This window comes from Corvus cornix, chromosome 1A (assembly GCF_000738735.6).
Source record: "Corvus cornix cornix isolate S_Up_H32 chromosome 1A, ASM73873v5, whole genome shotgun sequence".
Taxonomy (NCBI): Eukaryota; Metazoa; Chordata; class Aves; order Passeriformes; family Corvidae; genus Corvus; species Corvus cornix.
Genome location: NC_047057.1, coordinates 3426809 through 3448900, shown reverse-complemented (window position 1 = coordinate 3448900; position 22092 = coordinate 3426809). Strand labels below are relative to the sequence as shown.

Below are 22092 nucleotides of genomic sequence, written 5' to 3'. Positions count from 1 at the left end.
AACCGTGTGCACAGGTTGCCCAAAGAACTGGACAATAAACCAGCTTTTCTTCTGCTCTGAGTTGCAGTTGCATCCAAAACTTTAGAGCTGGTAAACCCCAAGGAGGTGTTTCTAAAATCATGGAATCACAGGATGGTTTGGGTGGGAAGGAGCTTAAAGATTGTCTCATGCCACCCCCTCCCAAGGCAGGGACACCTTCCACCATCCCAGGCTGCTCCAAGCCCCGTCCAGCCTGGCCTTGAACACTTCCAGAGATGGGGCAGCCCCAGCTTCTCTGGGCACCCTGTGCCAGGGCCTCATCCCTCTAATAATGAAAAATTTCTTCTTACTAAATACACCAAATCCATTGCGTGATACACACGTGGCGAGTCAATGCAGTCTGCTGTGCTAAGCATTTGTTTTCTTCCCTCCCCTTCCCCAGCAATCAAAGAGAAATACATGGACTGGACAGAGTTTCTCATCCAGGATCTGACCGGCGCCAGGACGGCCCCTGCGAATTTGCTGGAAGGTGTATGTATTAGATTGCAGTTCCTCTCCTCCTTGGTGTGTGTGCTCCCAGCCTGCAGGGCCGTGTGCTTGCCGTGTCTGTGTGCCAGCCCTAGGACCTGACCCAGCCCCACCCCAAAATCCATGGCACCAGTGCCTGGACTCTGCTTCTGACCCAGTCACGGGGAGTTTGTTTTGCCTTTTAGTTCTTAAGAAAATTGGGTGCTCAAAAAAGGCTGGGTGGGGAAGGAGAACATCCATACGAAGGAGAGCTCAGCCCTTCAGTGCCCCAATAGATCCATCAAACTGGTGACCTGAGCTGCCAGCTCAGCCCTGCCCCATCCCTAGAAGCGTCCAAGGCCAGGTTGGATGGGTTTTGGAGCAATCTGGTCTAGTGGAAGGTGTCCCTGCCTGTGGCATGGGGTTGGAACTGGATGATCTTTAAGGTCCCTTCCAACCCAAACCATCCTGTAATTCTGTGGCACAGGCTGGGGAGGGGGTTTAGTAGGTTGATGGGGAGCACTGTCAACTTTATCTCTGTATGGAAAGAGCTCCCCCAAGGACATTCCCTCTACCTAAATCCAGCAGTCACATTTAGCGGGGAAGTTGTTGGGTGAGGTGGCCTCAGAGGAGCAGAAGGGTCCATTGTTTAGATGCACCCCTTCAGCCAAGAGGCCAGTCTGTGCAGCAGATCCACAGGGTGACTTGCACCCAGGGACAGCCTCTGTGTGCCTTGAGATCCTGGATAAAAATCCCACGGCTTCACCTTGAAACCATGGGCAGCTTTTCCATCAGGGCCTGTCCTGCTCTCATGTGGATGCTGTGGGGACATTTGGAGAGGACACAGATGGTCCTGCAGGAGCCCCTCATTCTTTGTCCCTCTGCATTTAGGCTGAGAGTGAGGGCATACAGAAGCTGACCTTTGTGAAAGTGCTCATGTTGGCCTGTGGGAAGCCAGTGTGCATCCAGGCACCATTTTTGATCTTTTTGTCTGTGGTCACTTCCACCAGCCACAGCTGCATCCTTTTTCCACGTGCCCATGCCTGGCACGGAGAATTAATATTGTACCATTAGGGTTTTTTTTCCTCCCCAATCTGAGGGATGAACAGCCTTTGCAGATCCCAGATAATCCACCTCCTCGGGCCTGCTGCATCCCCATTCCTGGACCACTCCCAGGTGGCATATGCAGAAATCTGATGGTGTCCAACCCCCATCTCTGGTGTGTGCCAAACCTCTCCTTTCTGCAGGCAGGGAAGAGAGGCAGCCCTAGGCAGAAAAGCAGAGAGAGAAAACATTGTGTTGTCTTGAAACAGTTTCTGACCCTTTCCTGGTGTTTTATGTGCTCAGTGCTGTCTGTGTCGTGCAATGTATGTTGGCCCCTGTTGACAGATTTGCTGTTCTTGAGTGCTGCAGATTGTTGTTAGACTGCTAAATCAATATGTACTGCTACTTTTTAAATCTTTTTTTAACATGCCAGCTACGCATGTGAAGGGTTCTTGCATTATGGTAAATGTTAATATTTCATGCAAGCCGATTATTAATCCTAGCCATTCAGTTCTCGTGGGGTAAGTGACAGCCCATTGGCTTAAAATTTAGCACACAAATCAGAGAAGCAATATTCACTTTGATACAGCCAGGGATTTATTATAATAAGTTAAATCATTACACCATAGTTTCATATTAAAGAATATTTTGTTGCAATGAAGCAGTTGTATGAGAGGGGAAAAAAATCCACATTAAAGTGGATTTCTGTTGTATTATTAAATTCTGACACTGCATTTTGCCATGAAATAATATTTGAAGAGATTATACAGATGCTTGCAGCTTGCACTGTAGAAAAGTAGCTTATAATGAATGGCAAATATATTGTTCTGAGAAATATCTATTAATCATAAAGCTGTTTAAAAGTGTACATGTGATAAGCTTTTAGTTAATTTTAATTGCATTTTTTTACCATATTCTCATTCTCTTGCCTGCATTTTTGGATTAAGAGAGATGTGTGAAAATCAGTTGCATCTCAAAATTCGAATATTTTCGATATTTGGTAGGAAAAATAACTTATTGAAAAATAAGTCTTTCTACTTATTTTGTTTTGTAGCCACTGCTAGAAAGAACCATCCTGGACTGACTCTTGATTTACAGAATTAATATTTTTAAAAGTAACATGAAATGTTTATTTGGTTTAATTAAGTAAAAGTGGGACAAACACACAGGAAAAAAAGAAGTTCTTGTTTTTAATGTGTTTTGCCTTTGCTTAGCATTTCCATTGGGGACCAATGCTTCCAAGTCTTGGGGTCATTTTAATATGCTGCACTTAAAGCCCCGAAATCGAGACACTGCATAAGAATTCAAACTTGTATTTAATTAAAAAAAAAGAAATCTAACCATTATGTTAAAGCTTGAGAGCACAGAGATGCTCACAGTCACAAAACAAAAACACTGAGCCCCAAAGTGGTTGTTTTGCAGAGCACCTCATGGTTTTTTAATGGCAGTGCTTGGCAGCTTTGCAGGTGGGAAGTTAGACATGTGTGTGAGTGGCTGCAGAGTGGGATCCCAGAAAATAACCACATATAAGTAAATAACCTCAGTCACTGGGATTTGTTGGGCATGGTGGCTTGACCCAACAAATCCTGTGTGCCTTGGGCTTGGATCCAAACCTGCTGTTGTCTTTGAGCTTTGGAATAACCCCCACAGACTCATGCATCCATGGCTGGGGGGGATAATTTTCTCTCCACGCCAGTGAGAATGAGATAAAGCCTTGGGTGGAAGAGATCAGTACACAGAGTGAAATTTTTGGGTCATGAACAAAGTGGTCATCTTTCAGGTAAATGTTAGGGTCCAGTCCTGTGATTGGTTCTTATCAGCTGCAATCAATGAGAATTTGGTTTGAAATCCTCCAATATAACCGGGCTTTGAGTAGTTCAGGAGATTCCCAAGTGGATGTGCTATTCGAGCTGTTCCACCTTTTATTATTCTTTCTTCTTGTTGTTGTTGTTGATGATGTCGGTTGAGAAATTAGCACAACTGTTGTTTTCTGTTTTACTTCTGAATTTGCACTTGGAAGACATTGGGTAAAATAGAAGAAGAACAGACTGTTTGCTGATCGCTTGGATGATGGTGTGAAAAACAAAAATAATCTTCTGCTGTCATCTGTTTCCTTGAGAAGTCTTCAAATAAAGTTTAAAATAAGGAGTTTTGCTTCTATTCAAACAGCCTCTGCGAGGAAAAAACCCTGTAGACCTCATTACAGTTGATTCCTTAATAGAGCTGCAGGATTCCCAGAATCCCTTTCAGTACTGGATAGTTAGTGTGGTTGAAAATGTTGGAGGAAGATTACGCCTTCGCTATGTGGGATTGGAGGAGACTGAATCCTATGACCAGTGGTTGTTTTACTTGGATTGCAGACTTCGACCAGTCGGTTGGTGTCAAGAGAATAAATACAGAATGGACCCACCTGCAGGTAAAGAACCTCCCCAGAATACTGTCTCCCTTTGCGGCGTTCACTGATGTTTCGAGATACTTGTGCAGCCCGTTTGTCCTTCTCCAGCATTCACATTGCTTTGTCAGTAGTTTCTGGCTGTGGCACAAATGGGAGGTGAGATCCATCTAATTTGGGTTCAAAGTGAACTGTGTTGTTTATTAAATAAATTCAGTTGACGTCTTTACAAGTCTGTCAGACCACATTAAACATCAGGAGATTACAGCTTGGGAAAAAAGCTCTTTAGGGTTGAGTTTAATTTTCAAACCAGCTGGAATGGAGAGGGATTGGGACTGCAGTTAAGCCAGCCTGGGATCACAAATTGACCCACCTTTTCCTGTGTAGGTTAAAAACGTGTCCAGGTCTGTGCCTCATTTTCTCTGTGCTGCAGGTGAAGTTTTTCCATGGGTATTGAATTCCCCTCCTTTAGGAAGGTGCTTCTGCTGTGGCTTCTGTCCTTCACACCTAATGAGGAGAGTTTACCCCAGTACGTTCAATTCTCATGTTCACAAATTTGTCGGGGACTTGGGTCTCGAGTGCTTTTTGGGAATATGTGCTTTTCTTCACTGATAGGTAGGAATCAATGTTCCCCATCGCGTCTAATTAAGATGTGAATGCTGGAGAGCATGAATATCACCCACTCTTTTATTTTATAGACTCTTTGTGTTACAGAGAAACAACTTTTTTAGTGAGCGTCTCTGTACTCTCTTGGCCTGTATAGATAGGTTTGGTGAATATAGAAGTGGCCCAAAGAAGATCTGTGCTTCCTCTTTGTTTATTCCATTTGCTTTCTACTCTTTCCTCCTTTTATCCAGTTGTACATCCTTTTCTGTCGATTCCCCGCCCATCATGCCTTTCTTTTTATTTTCATTTTTATTCAGTTGTCTTGTCTGTTACTGGACTCTTACTTGCTGAAGTTGTTTACTTTTCTTCTCCCTTCTCCTTGATTTAACTTCTAAAACTTCTGTCTCTTGTTCTCATCTGTTCTCATCTGATACTTGTTTCCTTTCCATTGCATTTCTCTGGTCATTCACTTTTTAGTCACCATTGTTACTAATGAATTCAGTGTCCAGATCTTCTTCCTGACTTTCATTGACTTAAATAGGTATTCATTACTTTACACCTCCTAAAGTTGAGCTTCATAGGAGTTTGCTGAGAAAAGACCCTTCAAAGAAGAGTGCACTTCTGTTTTTGCCCAAGTCTTCTCCTGATCACTGCTTCGAGGGTCTTTCATTGACCCTCCCTTCTGACCCAGTTGTCAGGCTCTGTAGTGCAGGGAGTAGGCAGTCAGGAATGAAATCTGAGGAGTTTCTGGAGGCAGGAATGCTGGTTGTTCCACTCCTGATCATTTGATGTCCACCTAACATGGAGGCACAGAATTGTTAAGACTGGAAAAGAACCTTTAAGATCTTCTTGTTCAACCATCCAACGTGTTCATGAGGCACAATGAATTAAAAAAAGTGTATGAGACCTTAACTCAGAGGAAGAAGAAACTCAGGGATGAAGCTACTAAACCACAGACTCTCAAGGAATGCAGGCTCTCAAAGACCTGAGGCCTGGAGTCTGTACCAGGGATACATCCTGGCCTGCTTACCCTTTCCTAGTGGCTTCTTTAGGGAAGAGCATTTGGACTAGGAAGACCTCTGTTGTGTGAAGGACCTAGTTTGGACCTTCTTAGGAAGGAGAGGGAGTCTGCGGGCAGTACCTTGTTTTTTACACATCAGGGATTAGATTCACCTGCTGTAGTGAAGGCATCAAAAGACAGTTCGGGGGAGCAATTGCTTTCTCTTTATAATGGGTAGGGAAAAGGGGGTGCTATGACACACCTAACGTAGGTAAGATAAAATGACATCTTTATAAGCTTATTTTTGTCACTCACAGGGTTTGCAACCAATGGGCACATACCTGGTTGTCCTAAATTTTGAACATCTGAAGCCAGTTTAGGTGACTCCTTGATTGATTAAGGGAACAGCCTTAGACTGTGTATCAAAGCTGTTATGAATCAGCTCCATGCAGCTGCTTCCAAATCAGGCTGTGTGTCCCCTTGCTATCAAACAAGGGTGTTTTTATACATCACTTCTGCAGCTTGTGACAGTGCCTTGCCTACCCTCAACTTGGATGCTACATATCCACCTTGAGCTTTATTTTCCTTTGTGTCTGGGGTGTGACTTTACCCTGTTGATCCACCTCTGGCACTTGACAGGCTTCACTTCCAGGTCAGTCTTTCAAGATGCAGAGCAGCTCAGATAAAGGAGATCCCATGGACTGAAACAATATTTTGGATGGAGAGGTCTCTTCCTTGAAGCCACCCACATCCTAACACCCACTTAATGTGCAAGAAGGTCCTTTGGGACTTGGAACTAGATGATCTTTGAGGTCCCTTCCAACCAAACCATTCAATGATTCTATGAAACAGCATCCCAGCTGTCTTCCCGCATGGACTCTGTGTATCTCACAAGCCCATTTAACTGAAGCAAAGGGGTTATAGCTTATTTTTCCCTTCAGATCTATATCTGAATCTGGAATAAACCTCCTTGGTAATGCAAATTGGCACAGGCTGCTCGACACAGAGCCACTGATGGCCTGAGCTCAGCTGTTTATGCAGGACGAGATCATCTCGGTTTATGTTACTTTCTATTTAAAGACAAATTGCTAGTCATTTTAATTGCTCACTACTTGTGAACCCTAATACAATTTGACACAGTACACTTTGTTCAATTACCTGCTGCCTTGGCACTTAAATAAAATGCTTTATGCTCTTTTAACCATGCAATTTAGTGTCCATACACTCGCCAGCATAAGCAAGATGCCACTAATTAAATGTGCATATGATATTCCTTGCTGTTCCTTGAAACCACCGCAGTTGCCTTTGTATCTTGAAGTCTGTTGACACTGCCCAGAGAAGTTGCTGCTTGTTTTCACTGATTTTGGCCAAAGTTGCTCAAAACTTGGCCAGAGTTACCCAAAATGCCAATTTCAGTTTTCCTGTGCTTCACTGCCATCACAGCAGAAAATGAGGGTCTGTTTCCAGCAGGGAAGCATCAGGCACAGTTTTTCTAAACTCAGTCTTGAAACAACAGGCTGGCTGCAGCATGGGGCAAAATCATATTGTATGAAGTATTTCCCTGTAAGTTAAACCAAAAAAAGAAAGAAACAAGTGAGTCGTTCCCCTCCCTGCACTTCATGCTGATCAGAGTTCCTGCAAGCAAGGGAGAAGTGGGGCAACAAAACTATAAAATAATGAACAATTATTTAAAGAGTGCACTTCTTAACACTTGTGCCCCCTGCACACGCTGTAAACAAAGACTTGAAATCTTTATTCCCATTAATAACCAGACAGCTGAGGAATTAAAAATACTGCCCTGAAAGGTTAACATCCCCCTTCAAGTGTGTTTAAATTCATATGCATATCCTTGATGTCTGTTCTGAAGTAGTGGGATTTGATATAGTGGAAGTATAAATACATCCACTTCAGTCAGTGATTCTGCAAATCCTGTTTTGATAAGGTCTTAAATCTGTTGAGTTCAGAGCATAAAATTCTCTTGTACCATCAGTGCTAGGTGGAAACAGTGCTTGCCGGTTCCTTTCTTTTTTTTATGCATATTTTTTATTCCCTCCTTCAGAATTGTAAGATACAGCAGTAAATCTTCTGCTAGCCAGTAAATATATATGGTTATTAGATGTACAGGATTTAAATGCAAATTGGGCCAAATTGAACCTTGATGTAAGTGTGGAAAGTCACACTGGCCAAAGAAAAGCTCCACACTCTTCACTCTGTATTAAGTTCAGGTTTATTATTGAGCAAATGTTCATTTCCATTTTAATAATTGTTGCAATCTATCTACCTATCTTCTCTCTTTGAGGCCTTGATATGAATGTTCTGTAATAACTTGTTACGTGCAAGATAGCAATATGTTTTCTAGGGCAGGAGTAAATCCAATATAATGTTCCTCATCACAGTATTGTTTCCTACATTGTTCCCTTTGATGATTCATAGGCATTTCACTGCACTGCACTGCACCACAAAGGGCTTGTTAATATAATGATTTTGTAATATTAAACCTGTGTAAAGAAACTCACTGGAAGCAATGTGAAGCTGCACAAAGATGTTGCCTAAAAGTATAATGATGAAAATTCATAAGTGTAAGTTTTGCTCTGGTGTGATGCTCTGGTTTGAGTGTGATACCAACAAATGTCTGGGTAGAGACTGAGCTGAAATGTTTCTTCCCACACCCACCCCAACCCTGCAATTAAAAAAAACCCCAACCACTTTCCAATGAACAGGTGCCTTAATAATTTCTGTTTTGTTCAAATGTAACTAATATTGGCTGAAGACCTGAGGCTTCTCAAACTAGGAAACATCAGGTATTTTGAGAAATGAAAATCAAAGGAGAGTTTTTTTGCTATTTTCAAGAAATGAGGTAATACAATTCTTATTCCCTCAGCAGTAGGTGAAGAATGTGAATTTTTCTGGGTTTTACTTCAGGATAGAAAACACAATCTTCCTCCAATGTGCCCCTGCTAGTTGCTTTTGTGTTGAATGTATCCATGCTGCATGGCCTGGAATGCACACACTGTTCATTTCACTTGTTCTGTCCAGTCATATGACTTAAGAAGTTTAGGCTTCCAAAAATGTTTGATTTCCAAACAGTCACCTTTTGGGTTTTTTTTTTTTGTTTTTTTTTTATTATTGTCATCCCTTTAGATATCTATTCTCTGAAGACTATAACTGAGTGGAAATGCGCTCTGGAAAAATCCCTTAATGATGCAGCAAATTTTCCTCTTCCAATGGAAGTGTTTAAGGTAAAATATACTTTTCCTTTACTTATGGAACCTGTGATGAATAAATATCATGCCATGTTTAGCAGCTTATGTTAAACTTTTTTCAGGAAAGGCCTTTGCTGTAATACATAACCATGGAAGGTCACAAGGGGGATGGTTGTATAAAACACATTTTTGTGTGTGGACTTACCTTATTTCATGGTCAGTATTTTCTGGGGCTGGGGGTGATCAGCCAGGGTTTCTCCAGTTATTTTTTGTGTGTCTTACTCTGTTAGACCTGTGCAAAGACATCATATACAACTGTGAAGTAGTAAGGCTATGGATAGAAAAGTTGACACGAACTGGACAGATTTCTGTGAGCCTTCTACCAAAATTTTTAGCTGATCACAAGCCACAAGGTAGAGAAACCTCCTTCAGGGACTTGTAATGAAAGTGAGAGATAATTTTGTTCCCACATCTTCCTTTTTAAATTTTCTTTTTAATTCTCATTCTGGTTTGTAATCGTTAGAGATGTGCTCCAGCACCAAGGCACCGGCTTTAATTTCCCATGTAAATCTGCACTGCTCTTAACCATGGTGGCTGCAGATAATCCTGATCTATGGCTGTGCCTGCCTGGTTTCCAACAATTCCATCTTGGCTGGGGTGGGATGGGCAGTGAGAGGATGCTCAGGGAGGTGTGTGGGAGCACAGCAATGCCCCCATGTCTCCAGTGTCACCTCCTGCTTGGGGACCTGGTGGAGCAGATTGCCCTCCCCACCACCAGCCTGGGGGACCTCTCTGTTCCTTCCTGGCCCTTAAGCAGCACTGCAGTGGGATACTCCAAAATATCCATGGAATTGGTGCAGTCCCTGTGTGGATGTGGCACTCAGTGGTCGCCTTGGCAGTGCTGGGTTAATGGCTGGACTTTGATCTTAGAGGGCTTTTCCAACTGAAATGATTTTATGGTTCTGTAACTGGAACAAGGCCCTCATCGTGCCCCATTCTAGCTACCACAAAACCCTGGTGCCACCTTCACCCTCCCTGTAGGGATGTGCCAGCAGCTTCCCATGAGGAATCCAGGCTCCTCACCCAGCTGGGATGCACTCAAATTAGCAGCATTAATTTGGGGACACTTTGCTAATGGCCTGGGCAGTGGCTCGTGCTGGCAGTGTGGGAGCTCTGCTGTGCTGGGAGACGTGGGAAGATTTGTGTGTTGGCCTTGGGCACGGATGTGGGCTTGAGGAGCCCCGTGTTGGGGTGGAAGTGGCATGCAGAATGTTCTGGGTCTCTGCCATTTATTTCATCCACGACTTCCATCTGCCACCTCTACTAAAAGTTTGCGTTGGCAGCTTGGAGATCAAAAATGCGTTGTGTGGGGCAGGGATTCAATCACAAAAGGGAATGTCTAATGTGTAAGTTTTATTCCTGTGTATGTGAAAGAGTGAGGAATGTTTCTGATGAGGCTCATGAAACATCCTTTTTGAAAAAAAAGTTTATAACTAACAGCTGTGTTGCTGCCTCTTCCCAGCGTGCCAGACTTATACCCACTTATTTTAATTATTGCATGCAGGTCATAAATTTGAATTCAGCAAATCCCAGTTGCTGTCTGTGTGGTTGTAGCTTGCAAAGATGTTCCTCTTAGAAGACAATGCAAAACCTTGGAATGCTTGAATGGCCCAGGAGAAGAGTTACTTTGGGGACAAATGTAGCAAAATGTCAATGTTTAGGTCATTGATTAGGTCAGTAGGACTTCTTTGTTTGCTGTAAAGTGGAAGCTGAGCACAGGATGAGCAGAATTCAGAGTTTGGTGTTGTCTGAACCCCTGTTCTGGTGCTGGGAAGGCAGGAGAATGAATAAATTTTTTGTGTGTGGGCATCACTTTATTCTGCCCATTTAGGGTGAATCAACCCCATCTTGTGCATCTTAATTAAGGAGAAAAAGACAAGATTTTATCCGTGCCTGTGAACAAGTCTTCTTCTAGTAATGACTTAAACATGAGTTAAGGCTTTAGGAGACTATCTGAGAGTGAACTCTACTGGTCTTGCAAAGAAAGCAAATGATTATGTGTGGGACCTTCAAGGAGAATCCAAGATCCTGGCAAAGAGTGTCATATCCAAAGATATATTCTTTTTAAATTTTTTTTTTAATTTATTTTATTTTACAAACCCAGCACAGAAGTAATGTCTCTACACGGTGCCTGGGGCTCCTTTGCTACTGTAGCTGTCATGTGTTAGATGAGATAAAAAACACAAGGTTTGACAGCTGGCAACTCTTAGAGATCTTGTGGAAAGCTGAAAATGTCTACTTTGGCAGACGTGGTAAACTGCACACTGAGCAGTTACATTCTGGTTTTTCCACATTTCCCTACAGAATTTCATGGCCGAGGAGGGTGTAGGTGTCTGCTTGCTCTTCGTGAGCCATCCCCAGGGCAAGCACATTCACGTTGGTCTGGATTATGACTTGAATCCATGTTGTCCTTAAAGCTGTGCATCACTGTGGGAAGTGGTGCCATCATACTGTCCCCAGGAGGTGGCACTGGCAGAGCAGAGCCGCGTTTGTAGTGGGAGAAGTAGCTGCTCTTAGGGGTCTGTCAGCCCCTTGCTGCTGTCGGCAGTGACACTCCGTGGTTTTGGTGTCACAGGATTGGGTTCTGCCTGAGAACTCACAAACCATGGGCTTGAGCCTGAATTACCAATGCTCAGGAGTGTGGCAGAGCTGGACTTGGCACGTGGTTGGTGTTCAGCAGCAGGTCCAGAAATTCCTTGCAAAAGCTCAGCCCTGATCCCCTCTTGGCATCCGGGGAGAGGACACCGGACCACAGAAGCTGGTTGCAGAAATCAGGGAGAAGGCTGCAAACAGGATTTTCTTTTTTATTTTTTTTTCCTGGTGCTGTTTTACACTTGGCCATATGTTGGAAGTGTTTGTAAAATGCTTTAGGATCCTTTGAGAAAGGAACGTGATGTTTAACTGGCAGAAGATGCTGCTATTATGCAGCTTCTAAACATAGTGTTTTGCAAACTGCACATCCTGGAATAAATTTTTCTCCTCACAAAAGCTTTTTGCAGCACACCTGCTATTTTGTTGTTCCCTGCTTTTCAGAAAACACGTTGATCCTTGAAGAAAAATAAATACAGACAGGATTTTCAAGGATGTTTGAATGTCTTAGGAGCACAAATCCTTCCAAAAGGCCACAACCCAAGGACATGAATCCTTTGCTGTGTCTGCTCTGATTTCAGGTTACTGTTGGGATGCCCCTACACTTGGTTTGGTACTGGTCATAAATGATGGCTTGGGCTTCAGGGGACACCTGATAAAATGGTCAAGGCTTGTTGTGCATAAAGATGGTCAAAGGGTTATTGGGGCCTGATACCAAGTTATGTGGAACAATTTCAGTGGTTTGCTTCAATGCTGGCATTGCTGGTGCTCTCTAAGACAAACACAGCCCTATTACTACAAATCAGTGCATATTTTAGAGTTTCAGCCCAGCAGCTTGTGTAAGGTGAATGGATTTAGTTCCCTGGAGAGAGGCAGACAGGAGGTCCTGTAGATCCTCTCTGACTTCCCATTCTGCTTCCTCCAGTCTCCTGTGGGTCCCATGCAGATGTCGTGGATCCTCACCTCAGACACCTCTGTTTGGGGAACTAAATCCCACCCAAGATTTGGGGTGCTCATCATCTTTCCATGGATTTTGCATATTGGCATCCTATTCCCAATTCCTATGAAGTGGATCCTGATGGCTGCCCTGGATGGAGCTGTTGCCAGCCACATCCCTAAACCAAACTCTGAGAAATTGCTTGAAGAGAGAGGTGTTACCTAACACAGGTGGAAGTTCCTGATTCATAGCCTTTGGTCCCATTCCTCTTGTTTTCCACCCTGCTCTCCTTCCCCAAAGTTGTTTGTTTTTTCCAGCTCAAAATCTTTCTGGCAAAAAAACCCCCTCTGCATTATGCCCAGCCTAATGTTCCCCTATTTCTGACTGGTGTTTCTGGATGTCTCCTGTTACCAGTTAATAGAGTAAGCCTAATGACATGGAAGGAATTGGCTGGGACAAATCTCTCCTAAGGAGCCTGATGGAGGGACCATCCACCATCCAGGCAAGAGCTGCCCCTGAAATTCAGGACAGAGTGATGCTTCTAGTTCTGCACTCACAAGCCTGAAGACAAATGTTAAACAGGACTCCTTCCTACCAAAAAAATACGTTTTTTCCATTGGATGAATTGTGCATTTTAGTAATGACAGTAAGATTGACACTTTCTCCAAGACCTTGATTTTTTTTTTACTAAAGGAAGGCAACGTCTCTCAGAATTTGGTAAACACTTTGGGTGTTTTTGAGTGTTCTCTTCCAGTGTTCTGTATTCTGGAAGAGTTTAAGTTAGAGAAACCCATGGGATACTTTCAACTAGTAGGCAATCCTGACCTGGCTGCATGAGTAGCCTTGAAGTCCAGCAGGGTTTTACTGTCTTCATCCCCCCGCAGCTGATGGGCACGTGCTGATGCAGCAGCTTAAAATGAGCATGCCTTTGGTTTCCCTTGGAAGCCAAATCCCAATCCCGAGCCCCTTCATGCCCTGATGGCTTGGCTGGCCCTGGCTCCTCACGCTGCGCTTTAATAACCTGCGAGTTGCTGTTTTGCCTGCAGGCTGCCAGATTATTTATACTCCATCTGTTCTTCCCCACCCGTGGGCTCACCAGCCCTTTTCCACGGCTCCTGTTTGCCTGGCTGGGAGACAGCCATGGCTTCCCAATCCCTCTGTTGTTCCGCTCCCTTTTGACCCACTCTTGCCTCAGCTCTGTTAAAAGCATTTATCTTTGTAAGTCCCAAGGGGTACCACAAAGGGAGTAAGGATGTCTCTGATGCCAAAGGGTGAGTTGGAGCCTGGTGGTACCTCTGTGAGCAGTGAACAGCTCTAACCCTCTCCAGCTCCATCCTGACTATGGGTTGTGCAGGGATTTGGGTTGGGAGAGCAATCCAAGGAGGTGGGTGAAGCCAAGCCCTGTCTGAGGTGCCTCCAGGGTCTGTTTGGCAGCACCATATCAAAGTCAGGGTTGGGAGAGAAATGCCAAAGGCAGTTGAAGCCAAGCAGATGGGCTGAGTGAGAACCAGGTCCCTCAGCCCTCCTTGTCCCCCTGGCATGTGTAATTTTCTCCATTGCATGCTGGGGTCTCTCAGGATGGGGAGAGGTCAGCAAAAGAGCCTGGTTTAGTTTACTTACTGCGTCCAGGCTTGGTTTGAGGGTGGTTGTGGCATCCTGAGCTCTTGCCTTCTGCATCCTTGGGTAGTGTTTTCCACTGAGAGGGGCTGATGTGCACCTACAGCAGCATGTACAGGGTTGGGTGAGAGCTAAAAGTCACCCACTTAGGGCATTTTTCATGGGAATGTAGTGATAGGGAAGGGGGAATGGCTTAAAACTGAAAGAGGGAAGGTTTAGATCAGGTAATAGCAAGAAGTTCTTTCCTGTGGGGGTGGTGAGGCACTGGAACAGGTTGCCCAGAAGTTGTGGCTGCCCCATCTGTGGAAGTGTTCAAGTCCAGGTTGGATGGGGCTTGGAGCAACCTGGGATAGTGGAAGGTGTCCCTGCCCATGGCAGGGGGTTGGAATTAGATGATCTTTAAGATCCCTTCCAACCCAAACCATTCTATGAGTCTACTTTGTCTACTGTTGTATGATCTAAAGATGCCTTAATGTCTTCAAAGAAAGCAAAAGCAGCTCTGGTCCATAGCTGTTTCTCAGGCTGGTTGCAGCTCACTATGTGCATTGAACTGGCTCCTGATGCTCTCTGCTCGAACAAATTCCTATTGATTTCTCAGTAACGATTGCTGCCATGATGTTACCAAGGGCAGCCTCCGTCCCTCCTCACAGTTGAGGGGCCGTGTGTCAAGGGGGTGTGAGAAGAGACGCTGCTGGTTTCACTCTGAGCACTCGAGTAGCTGTTCCCACCTGTGTCACCCTTTCTGTGTGACTTCACCCCCCATGAAATGGGACCTGTGTAACACAACCGCGTCTCACAACGCGTTCTCAAAGCGAATGCTTGTGAAACACTGTGGCTCTGAGATGCTAAAAAACCCAAACCAAACACGCCAAAAGAACCCCGAGTGGATGCATATCCATCTCTTTTACCTCTGCCCATGCTTCCAGCGCCCAGGCAGAGCCAAACAGGTGCTGTGTGGGAGGGGATCTTTGCCCTAATGCCATCTGCGGCGGGCTGAGCCATACGGAGAAGGTGTGCTTGGATTTCGACCGGCTACTCTGCAATGTTGCTGTTTCTATGGCAACTATTTTTTATTCAACAAGAGGAGCTTAAAATCTGTAGGGCTAAATCCAGTCCTCGGAAGAAGCATTTGCAGTTTTTCAAGGGGCTCTTCAGTAGGTGCAGTTTGTAGCTGGCTCTCGTTGCTTCAGGGTCATGGTGTCTCTAAAACCTCCCTCCCAGCACCCTTTCCTCATCATCCCACCCCACATCTCTACATTTTGGTCTTCCTCTGCTGGCTCTTGTCAGAACAAGGGGACAGTTTGCACGTGCTGTGTCTTACGGGGTATTTCTGTCTCCCTGCAGAGAGTGCACCTTCAGGGAAAATTGCCCTGCGTTTAGCAAAGGAAGTTGGTGAATCACAAACAAGGCTGATTCATCTACAAATAATGCAGAGGGTTGCATTTGGTAGCGTTTCTTTCTTTATTTCCCTTCTTTTTTCTCAATAGAAAAACAAATGCCAGATTCCTGTGGAGGCAGTTTAACCACTGCTATTACTGTGTTTGTGCCTGCTTACCACACATGAGCTTTGTGATTAAAATTAGGCAATTAGAAACAGCCAGTTTCTTGGAGAAATCAGAGAAAACACAGAGGGGAAGTGATTTCTTCAAAAACAAAAACCAAATCAACTAAGATATTCCCATTCATACCAGGTGGGGCTGGCTTCTGTGTCCTTTATTAAAGTAAACCAGGAGAGATGGGACTGAAGGCAAGAGCATTTCCTGCTTTTACAGTTAAAGGAGGTTCAGGTCAATCGTTTATTAAGTGGTCAGTGTTTCTAATCAGCCTCTCAACCTTGCAACTTTTCAGCATTCAGACTTAGTTCTGAATTTTGCATGAAGCTGCAGTTTTGTAATTTGTGTGCATCTGACTGTCCTGGACCAAAAGAGCCCTGACTTTTAAGAATATTTGAAAGTTAGCCTCTAATTTGAAAATTAGGTTCAAATGAGAGCCTTTTGCTCTTATCTATACACTGCGTAAGCTGCTGTACTTAAAATTACATTATTCCAGTGGTCTTCAGCAGAATGGGCTAAAAGTGGGCATTTTACAATCCGAAGGTGATGCCTTTCCTGGGGTTTGGGGACACAGAGCAACCAGCCCTGAGTGCAGCTTCCCTGACTGTCACAGACAAAAGCAGCTTAGCCAGGTCCCCCCGCTCTATCAGCTTTACCCAGTGCACTGTAAAATTGCCTGAGTTCCATTCTTGTGACGTGGACAAAATAGACTTTATTTATACCTAAATGACATTTGTTGAGCAGAAATGACATTTGTTGACCTGGTATTTAGGTGCCAGGTCAGGCAAATGGCTGTGATGATTTTGAAGTCTGAGTTGATCACCTAAAGCTAATACTTAGTGACTTAATTATCAGGACTTAAGCTTAAGTCACCCGTACAGGTACTTCACTTCCCTAAGGCTTACTCACATCTTTTAAGAGTTGGAACGCTTTTCTAAATCTGTGGATCTCTTTTGGAGTGACATTTAGGCTGCCATGTCACCTGGCATTTCTGAAACCTGCACTACTGGTGGTAGTTTCTCAGCTGAGAAGCAGAAAGCTGTGTGGCTATCTCAGACCCTAAAGAAGAGGGTTGGGAATTTGGAGCCTGTTTCTCCTCCCAGCACTGTTCCTGACTTGTTACTTGACCTCCAGACATAGCAGTTCCTAGCCCTGCGTGCGATGCTGGGTACACTGAGCTGTTGCAAAGCTCATCAGTATTTTTTGCAGAAAAATTACAGAAGCACAAGCCATGTGAAGATGGAAATGATGGTGCAGATGTGTATCAAAGCAGGGCTGTCTTTCAGGTGGCCCAGAGAGTCACAGCCTGTGCATTTGCAAATACACCCTGCTCTAAAGCTGTGAGCGTGGGACTGAGTTTAATTGCTTTTTGGGGATTATAGTGAGAGCTGTGACAGATCTGGCTTTTGCCAGTGGGTTTGGACTGTGAGTGACAGACGTTCATTGAGGGGTTTTGCAGTGCTCCACTCATTACCCGTGAGCTGTAATCCATCATGTTAGAGATTGTGACCCTTGGAGTGAGCAGCTGTGCTGCCCATGCCACGTTAATTTGTTGAATGTTTTGTGGCATCATTTTTCACACTGCTCTAAGGGACTCTCCTGCATCCTTGCTGATTGTCAACCCAGTTTATTTGGCTGCTCCTCAGCAGCCAGAGGGTGTTTCCATTGCCCCCTCAGGGCTTGTGAACCCCAGGACAGGCAGTCTATTGGTATGAATTATATAATCACAGAATCGTTGACTCACTCAGGTTGGAAAACACCTCCAAGATTGAGTCCAACTATTAACCCAGCACTGCCAAGCCCACCATGTCCCCAAGTGCCACATGTACTCAACTTTTAAATCCCTCCAGAGATGGTGACTTCCCTGGGCACCCTCTCCCAGTGCCTGACATTCAGTGTAGAAATTTTTCCTAATATCCAGCCCAAACTTCTGTGTGGTCAGTGAGGCTGCTCCTGGGAAGCACTGACTGCCAGTAGGAGTAAAGGCTCACGATGCATGGGGCTATAAAATGCTCCAGCTAGTCAAAACTATTCTGCCTGTTGAGCTCCATTTCAAAGAAAATTGAAAGTCACTTGGAGAAGTTGCTGAAAAATAATGGCTGGTGAAATCCTCACTGGTGGCATTGAATGCTGTGAAGTAGCAGCAAAGGGTTGAATTCTGCCACCCATAATCATTTCAGGCATTTCTTTTGTTCAGCTGCAGAGCCCAGCGGGGACCAGGAGAAAGTCTCACCCCTCCAGTCCTTTCCCTGTAGCTGCTTTTATTAAACAGGCGTCGTTCCTGTCAATGTGAATAAAGGGAAGAGAGAGCAGTTCATTATCCAGTGTATCACTTTGAGTCTAATACTAATTAAAAGCTTTGCCATCACTTCTCTGGAACCTATTCTTAGAAATTATGTAAATTAATTGGAGTTTTGAAGAGGAGCATATGCCAAATCCTAAGTAATTCCCTGCTGGCTGAGGCAGCTCCAGCACTGGAACCGGAGAACGGCATCAGGAATCTTTTTTCTTTCCTTTTGTGGCTGCAAAAATATAGAGCTGCTTTGGTAAATTTTGATGATTCTCTTTAGTCAGTATACGAGACAGATCAAATATCCAGACCCTGACCATTTTCCAGAGAGGTGCGATACAAAGGCTTTTTCGCCATGAAAGCTTTTCCATCTCAAAAATGACATTTAACACAGACAGGGTTTTTACTTCCACAGCATTTCTCCAAAGAAATGCATGTTCCTGCTTCAAAGAGGATTTTGACCCTCAAAAGGGAGATGTACTTGAGATCCTGTGAACTCCCCCGTGAGTTCACTCTTGCGACTGATTTAATGGGGAAAATATTTACTTGCTATGTCGAATGACAAGGGAGATTTGATCCCAAGGTACAGAGTGCTTTTGAAGTAAAATAGCTTTAAATATTATTAGTGCATTTTTCCCCCTATCTGATTACTTTTCCCCTTTGTAAAAAAGCCAAAGCAAATAGAAGGAGAAACACCAAAGAAAATGATTCAGATAAAAAGGAGAAGCAGTATGGTTTGGTGTCAATATATTTTGGTCCTAATCAACAAATCACTTTAAAAGTTGATTAAACTACTTGCATGTTTAAAGATAAACATGATTAAGTACTTTGGTGGTTCTTGGCTTATTACATATTGAGGCTGGATCCGAGCGTGAGCTGAATCATGGAACGTTTTTGGGGAGATGCTGATTCCAGATGCACATTTTGCAAAGTTGCCTTTTCTTTACAACCTCACCTCATATATTAAGAGACTCGGGATGTGGATGCTCAGGGAGGAGGAGGAGGCAGCCCTGCAGTCCAGATGCTTTTTTTGCCTTTAGGAGTTTGAAGTTCAGTGCTGGTGAGGTTGGATTTTTTCAGCCATCATCTTTTCCCTCTGAAGCCTTTTCAGTATTAAAGGTGGCAGTTTTTGATAGGACCTTAAAGCTCATCTTGTTCCACTCCCTTGCCACAGACAGGGGCACCTCCCACTATCCCAGGTTGCTGGCCTTGAACACTTCCAGGGATGGACATCCACAACTTCTCTGGGCAGCCTGTTCCAGTGACTCACTATCCTCACAGTAAAGAATTTCTTCCTAATATCTGATCTAAATCTGCCTTTTTTCAGGTTAAAACCATTCCTCCTCACCCTATCATTGCATGCTCTTGTGAAAAGGATGCTCAAACTCCTGGCTGTCTGCTCCTTCCTCAGGCATTAGTTCCTTGGGCTCTGGGCCATTATTGTTAAATGTTCCTCAGTTTCCTCATCAGTATTTTCTTCTGCTATGAGACTAAATCCATTACAGTTTTTTGTTTGGTTTTTTTTTTGTTTTTACTGCTTTTTGGTTCTCACCAGAAAGGGTTCTGTAACACTGCAGGTGGGTAAGATGAAAACAACCATTCATTTAGCTGTGGCTGGAGCTTGTAAAAATCCTTATCTCTAGCAGCAGTTGGAATGTAAGATCCCAGAATAGAAGTTGTTAAGCCCTTACAAGTGCAGACAGTTCTTGGGAAAAGAAAGCACAATGACACACAACTCTGGATCAATAGAAAATCATTTTAGAACAAGAATACCACGTGTAGCAATGAATGTAGATGGGATTGTTGTTGCTAACCACTTATTAGATAGCATGCTTTCTGCATGTATTTTGGAGTAGTCTGTGAGCGTGTGCTAAATATAACATCATCTCTCTTTATGCTTGTATTGGCTAATACACCAGTGGTTTAGAAATACTGTGGGACATTTTTATTGAATGAACACAAAATGCAGTCATTACCCTGGAATTAGGGTGGCAGCTTGTATGACTGTTAGATAGGGGCCACAAGGGATGGAGTAACTGGGTGTTAAACACTAAACTGGTGGCAAAGCAGGGAGTTGAATCTGGGTTGATTCTGAATTTCAGGACAGCATCCTGCTGCCATCCCCAGAGGTGCTGTGGGGAACCCTCTGCATTTAGCCTGTGGGTGCAGCTGGGTTTTTGGTGCCAGGTAGAAGTGTTTTGTTGGGCATGTACTTGCACACAGCTGCCTGTTTTCCCATCAGCATGTGCTCTTATTGCCCACATTTTGGGTCTGAGCCTTAGTCCATTTCCAGGTATTTGGAAAAAAAACCTTTCCATCTTCCATCTTGGAGACCAGCCCAGGTGCTTATTTTGGTGCCCTGCAGGTGCTGGACATCCATCAGGGTAAATAAGGGCCATGCTGAGCTGTTGGCATCCATGTTGTGCATTACCCTGGGGGGCTTCAGTTTGAGTCTTGGCACCTCTGGACTCTCAGCTGCTCCCAGAGAGTGTCAGAGCTAGAGAGGCTTTGCCCATGGGAGATTGTCAAGCAGCCATTTCTCAGCCAGGTCCTCATTTTGGTGAGCACAATCTCCTTGTGGACCCAAGTTCTGGTTGGATGCTGCTGCTGAGATGGACATACCCTGTGCTTTAGATACGATGGGCTTGGTGCTGTAGATGTGTCCTCTAGGAGAGAGGTTGTCCCCTTGCTTTCTGTGATTGGGTTGGCATGAAGAGAACGTAGGACCAGCTAAGTGACAAAACACACGTGGATGCCTTCCAAATAGGTTTTCAGATGTATTGGTTCCTTCTTGGTGTCACCATGTGTTCCTCTTCCCACAGGACCATGCTGATTTGAGAAACCACTTCTTCACTGTGGGGATGAAGCTGGAGGCAGTGAATATGAGGGAGCCCTTTCATATCTGTCCTGCATCAGTGACCAAGGTGAGTGCTCAGCAAGGAGGGGTGAAAAGAGCCTGACTGGGAAACCCTTCCTGATTTCCACCATGTTTAGAAAAAAACACGAGTGGTACTTAAGTGGCTGGAGAACACGTTAAGCAATAGGTTTAAAATCCATGGATGTTCCCAACTAATTCTTTCTTTCCCACAAGCATCACCAGCTGACTCTGTGCACTTAAAACCAATGGGGATGAGCATGTTCATGTACCCTTGTGTGCAAAAAAAGTGGATCCCTTGTTTGTCTCCTGTCCCTCTATATGTATTTTCCCTGCACATCTGGGAAACCTTTGGAAATAAAACAGCTGAATGACAGTGGTAGCTGGATATTTAATCCATGTTCTCAAAAAGATGAGAGAGGAAGACTCTGGGGTCTCCAGGATCATCTCCAGTCCCTGCTCAGCTGTGGGACCCTGACCCTCAGCGCTTTCCATTGCTCCATTTCACCCGTCTCTAAAACTCAGGGTTTGATCTCTTTGGTAGAAACACTTTGATGAAAAGGTTTAGTTGGGAGCAGGGTATTTTCAGTAGTTTGGTCCCCAGTTTGGCTCTTTCAGCTTTCCAGGTTACCTTTTGTTGTAGCAAATCTAACTCGTGATTTTGGTTCTCTTCTTTTTCACCCCTCAGGTTTTTAACAATCATTATTTACAAGTGACCATTGATGACTTGAGACCTGAACCCAGCAACATCTCGATGCTTTGCCATGCGGATTCCTTGGGAATCTTGCCAATACAGTGGTGCCTTAAAAACGGAGTCAATCTCACACCTCCCAAGGGTCTGTATTCCTTCTCAGTGATTTTTGGGTTTACTCTGAAGGAAGTTTGCTTGTTATTATTGCCTTTAAAACTGTGCTGGTGGTTGCTGCAGAGCATCAGCTGAAGTATCTCAAGCCAGAGTAGTTTTCTGGAGTTACTGGGGCTGTTCTGGCTCCTACCAGCCCATGAACATGTCAGCAAACCTGTGTTGCTGGTGGATTGATGTCCCTGTGCTTTGAAGTCTGATTCAGGCGGTACCAAATCCTCGTGCATTCCTGTGGAATGAATCCTAGCAATTCGTTGTGTGTGTAGAGAGCAAAAGGAGCATTAAAAGGTCCTGTTATTGTAGAGGCAAACCCTATAGCATCCACCTTGGTGCAACACCGAGGCCAAGCAAAGCTCCTAAATCTGAGTGTTTGAGCTATAAACAGCTGCCTGCCCAGGAGTGGGGAGGGATTTCCTTGGCTGTCTCAACAAATCCCAGGGCACATTGGAAGCAGTGTTCAGGTCAGGGCCAGGAGAAACAGCTTCCAGCCCTGCTATTCCCCAACTTTGTAGCAGTGCAGATAATTACTCCTGACTTCAGGCAACCACCTGTGGTGCCCTAGCAATATTTATTCGCTT

General features: G+C 44.4%; 1 protein-coding gene across 3 annotated transcripts in view; it reads left to right on the top strand.

Moving 5' to 3' along the window:
* SFMBT2 (Scm like with four mbt domains 2) overlaps positions 1-22092 on the top strand; it is a 105606-nt gene that overhangs the window by 44084 nt on the left and 39430 nt on the right. For 2 of the 3 annotated variants that reach the window (XM_010407815.4, XM_010407814.4), the window contains exons 5-9: positions 422-510; positions 3700-3946; positions 8670-8767; positions 20600-20701; positions 21341-21488. In XM_010407815.4, coding sequence (XP_010406117.1) covers positions 422-510; positions 3700-3946; positions 8670-8767; positions 20600-20701; positions 21341-21488 — 684 coding nt within the window. Of the gene's footprint in view, positions 1-421; positions 511-3699; positions 3947-8669; positions 8768-20599; positions 20702-21340; positions 21489-22092 lie in introns of those variants that run through there. The other variant, XM_039570858.1, reaches the window with a different exon arrangement.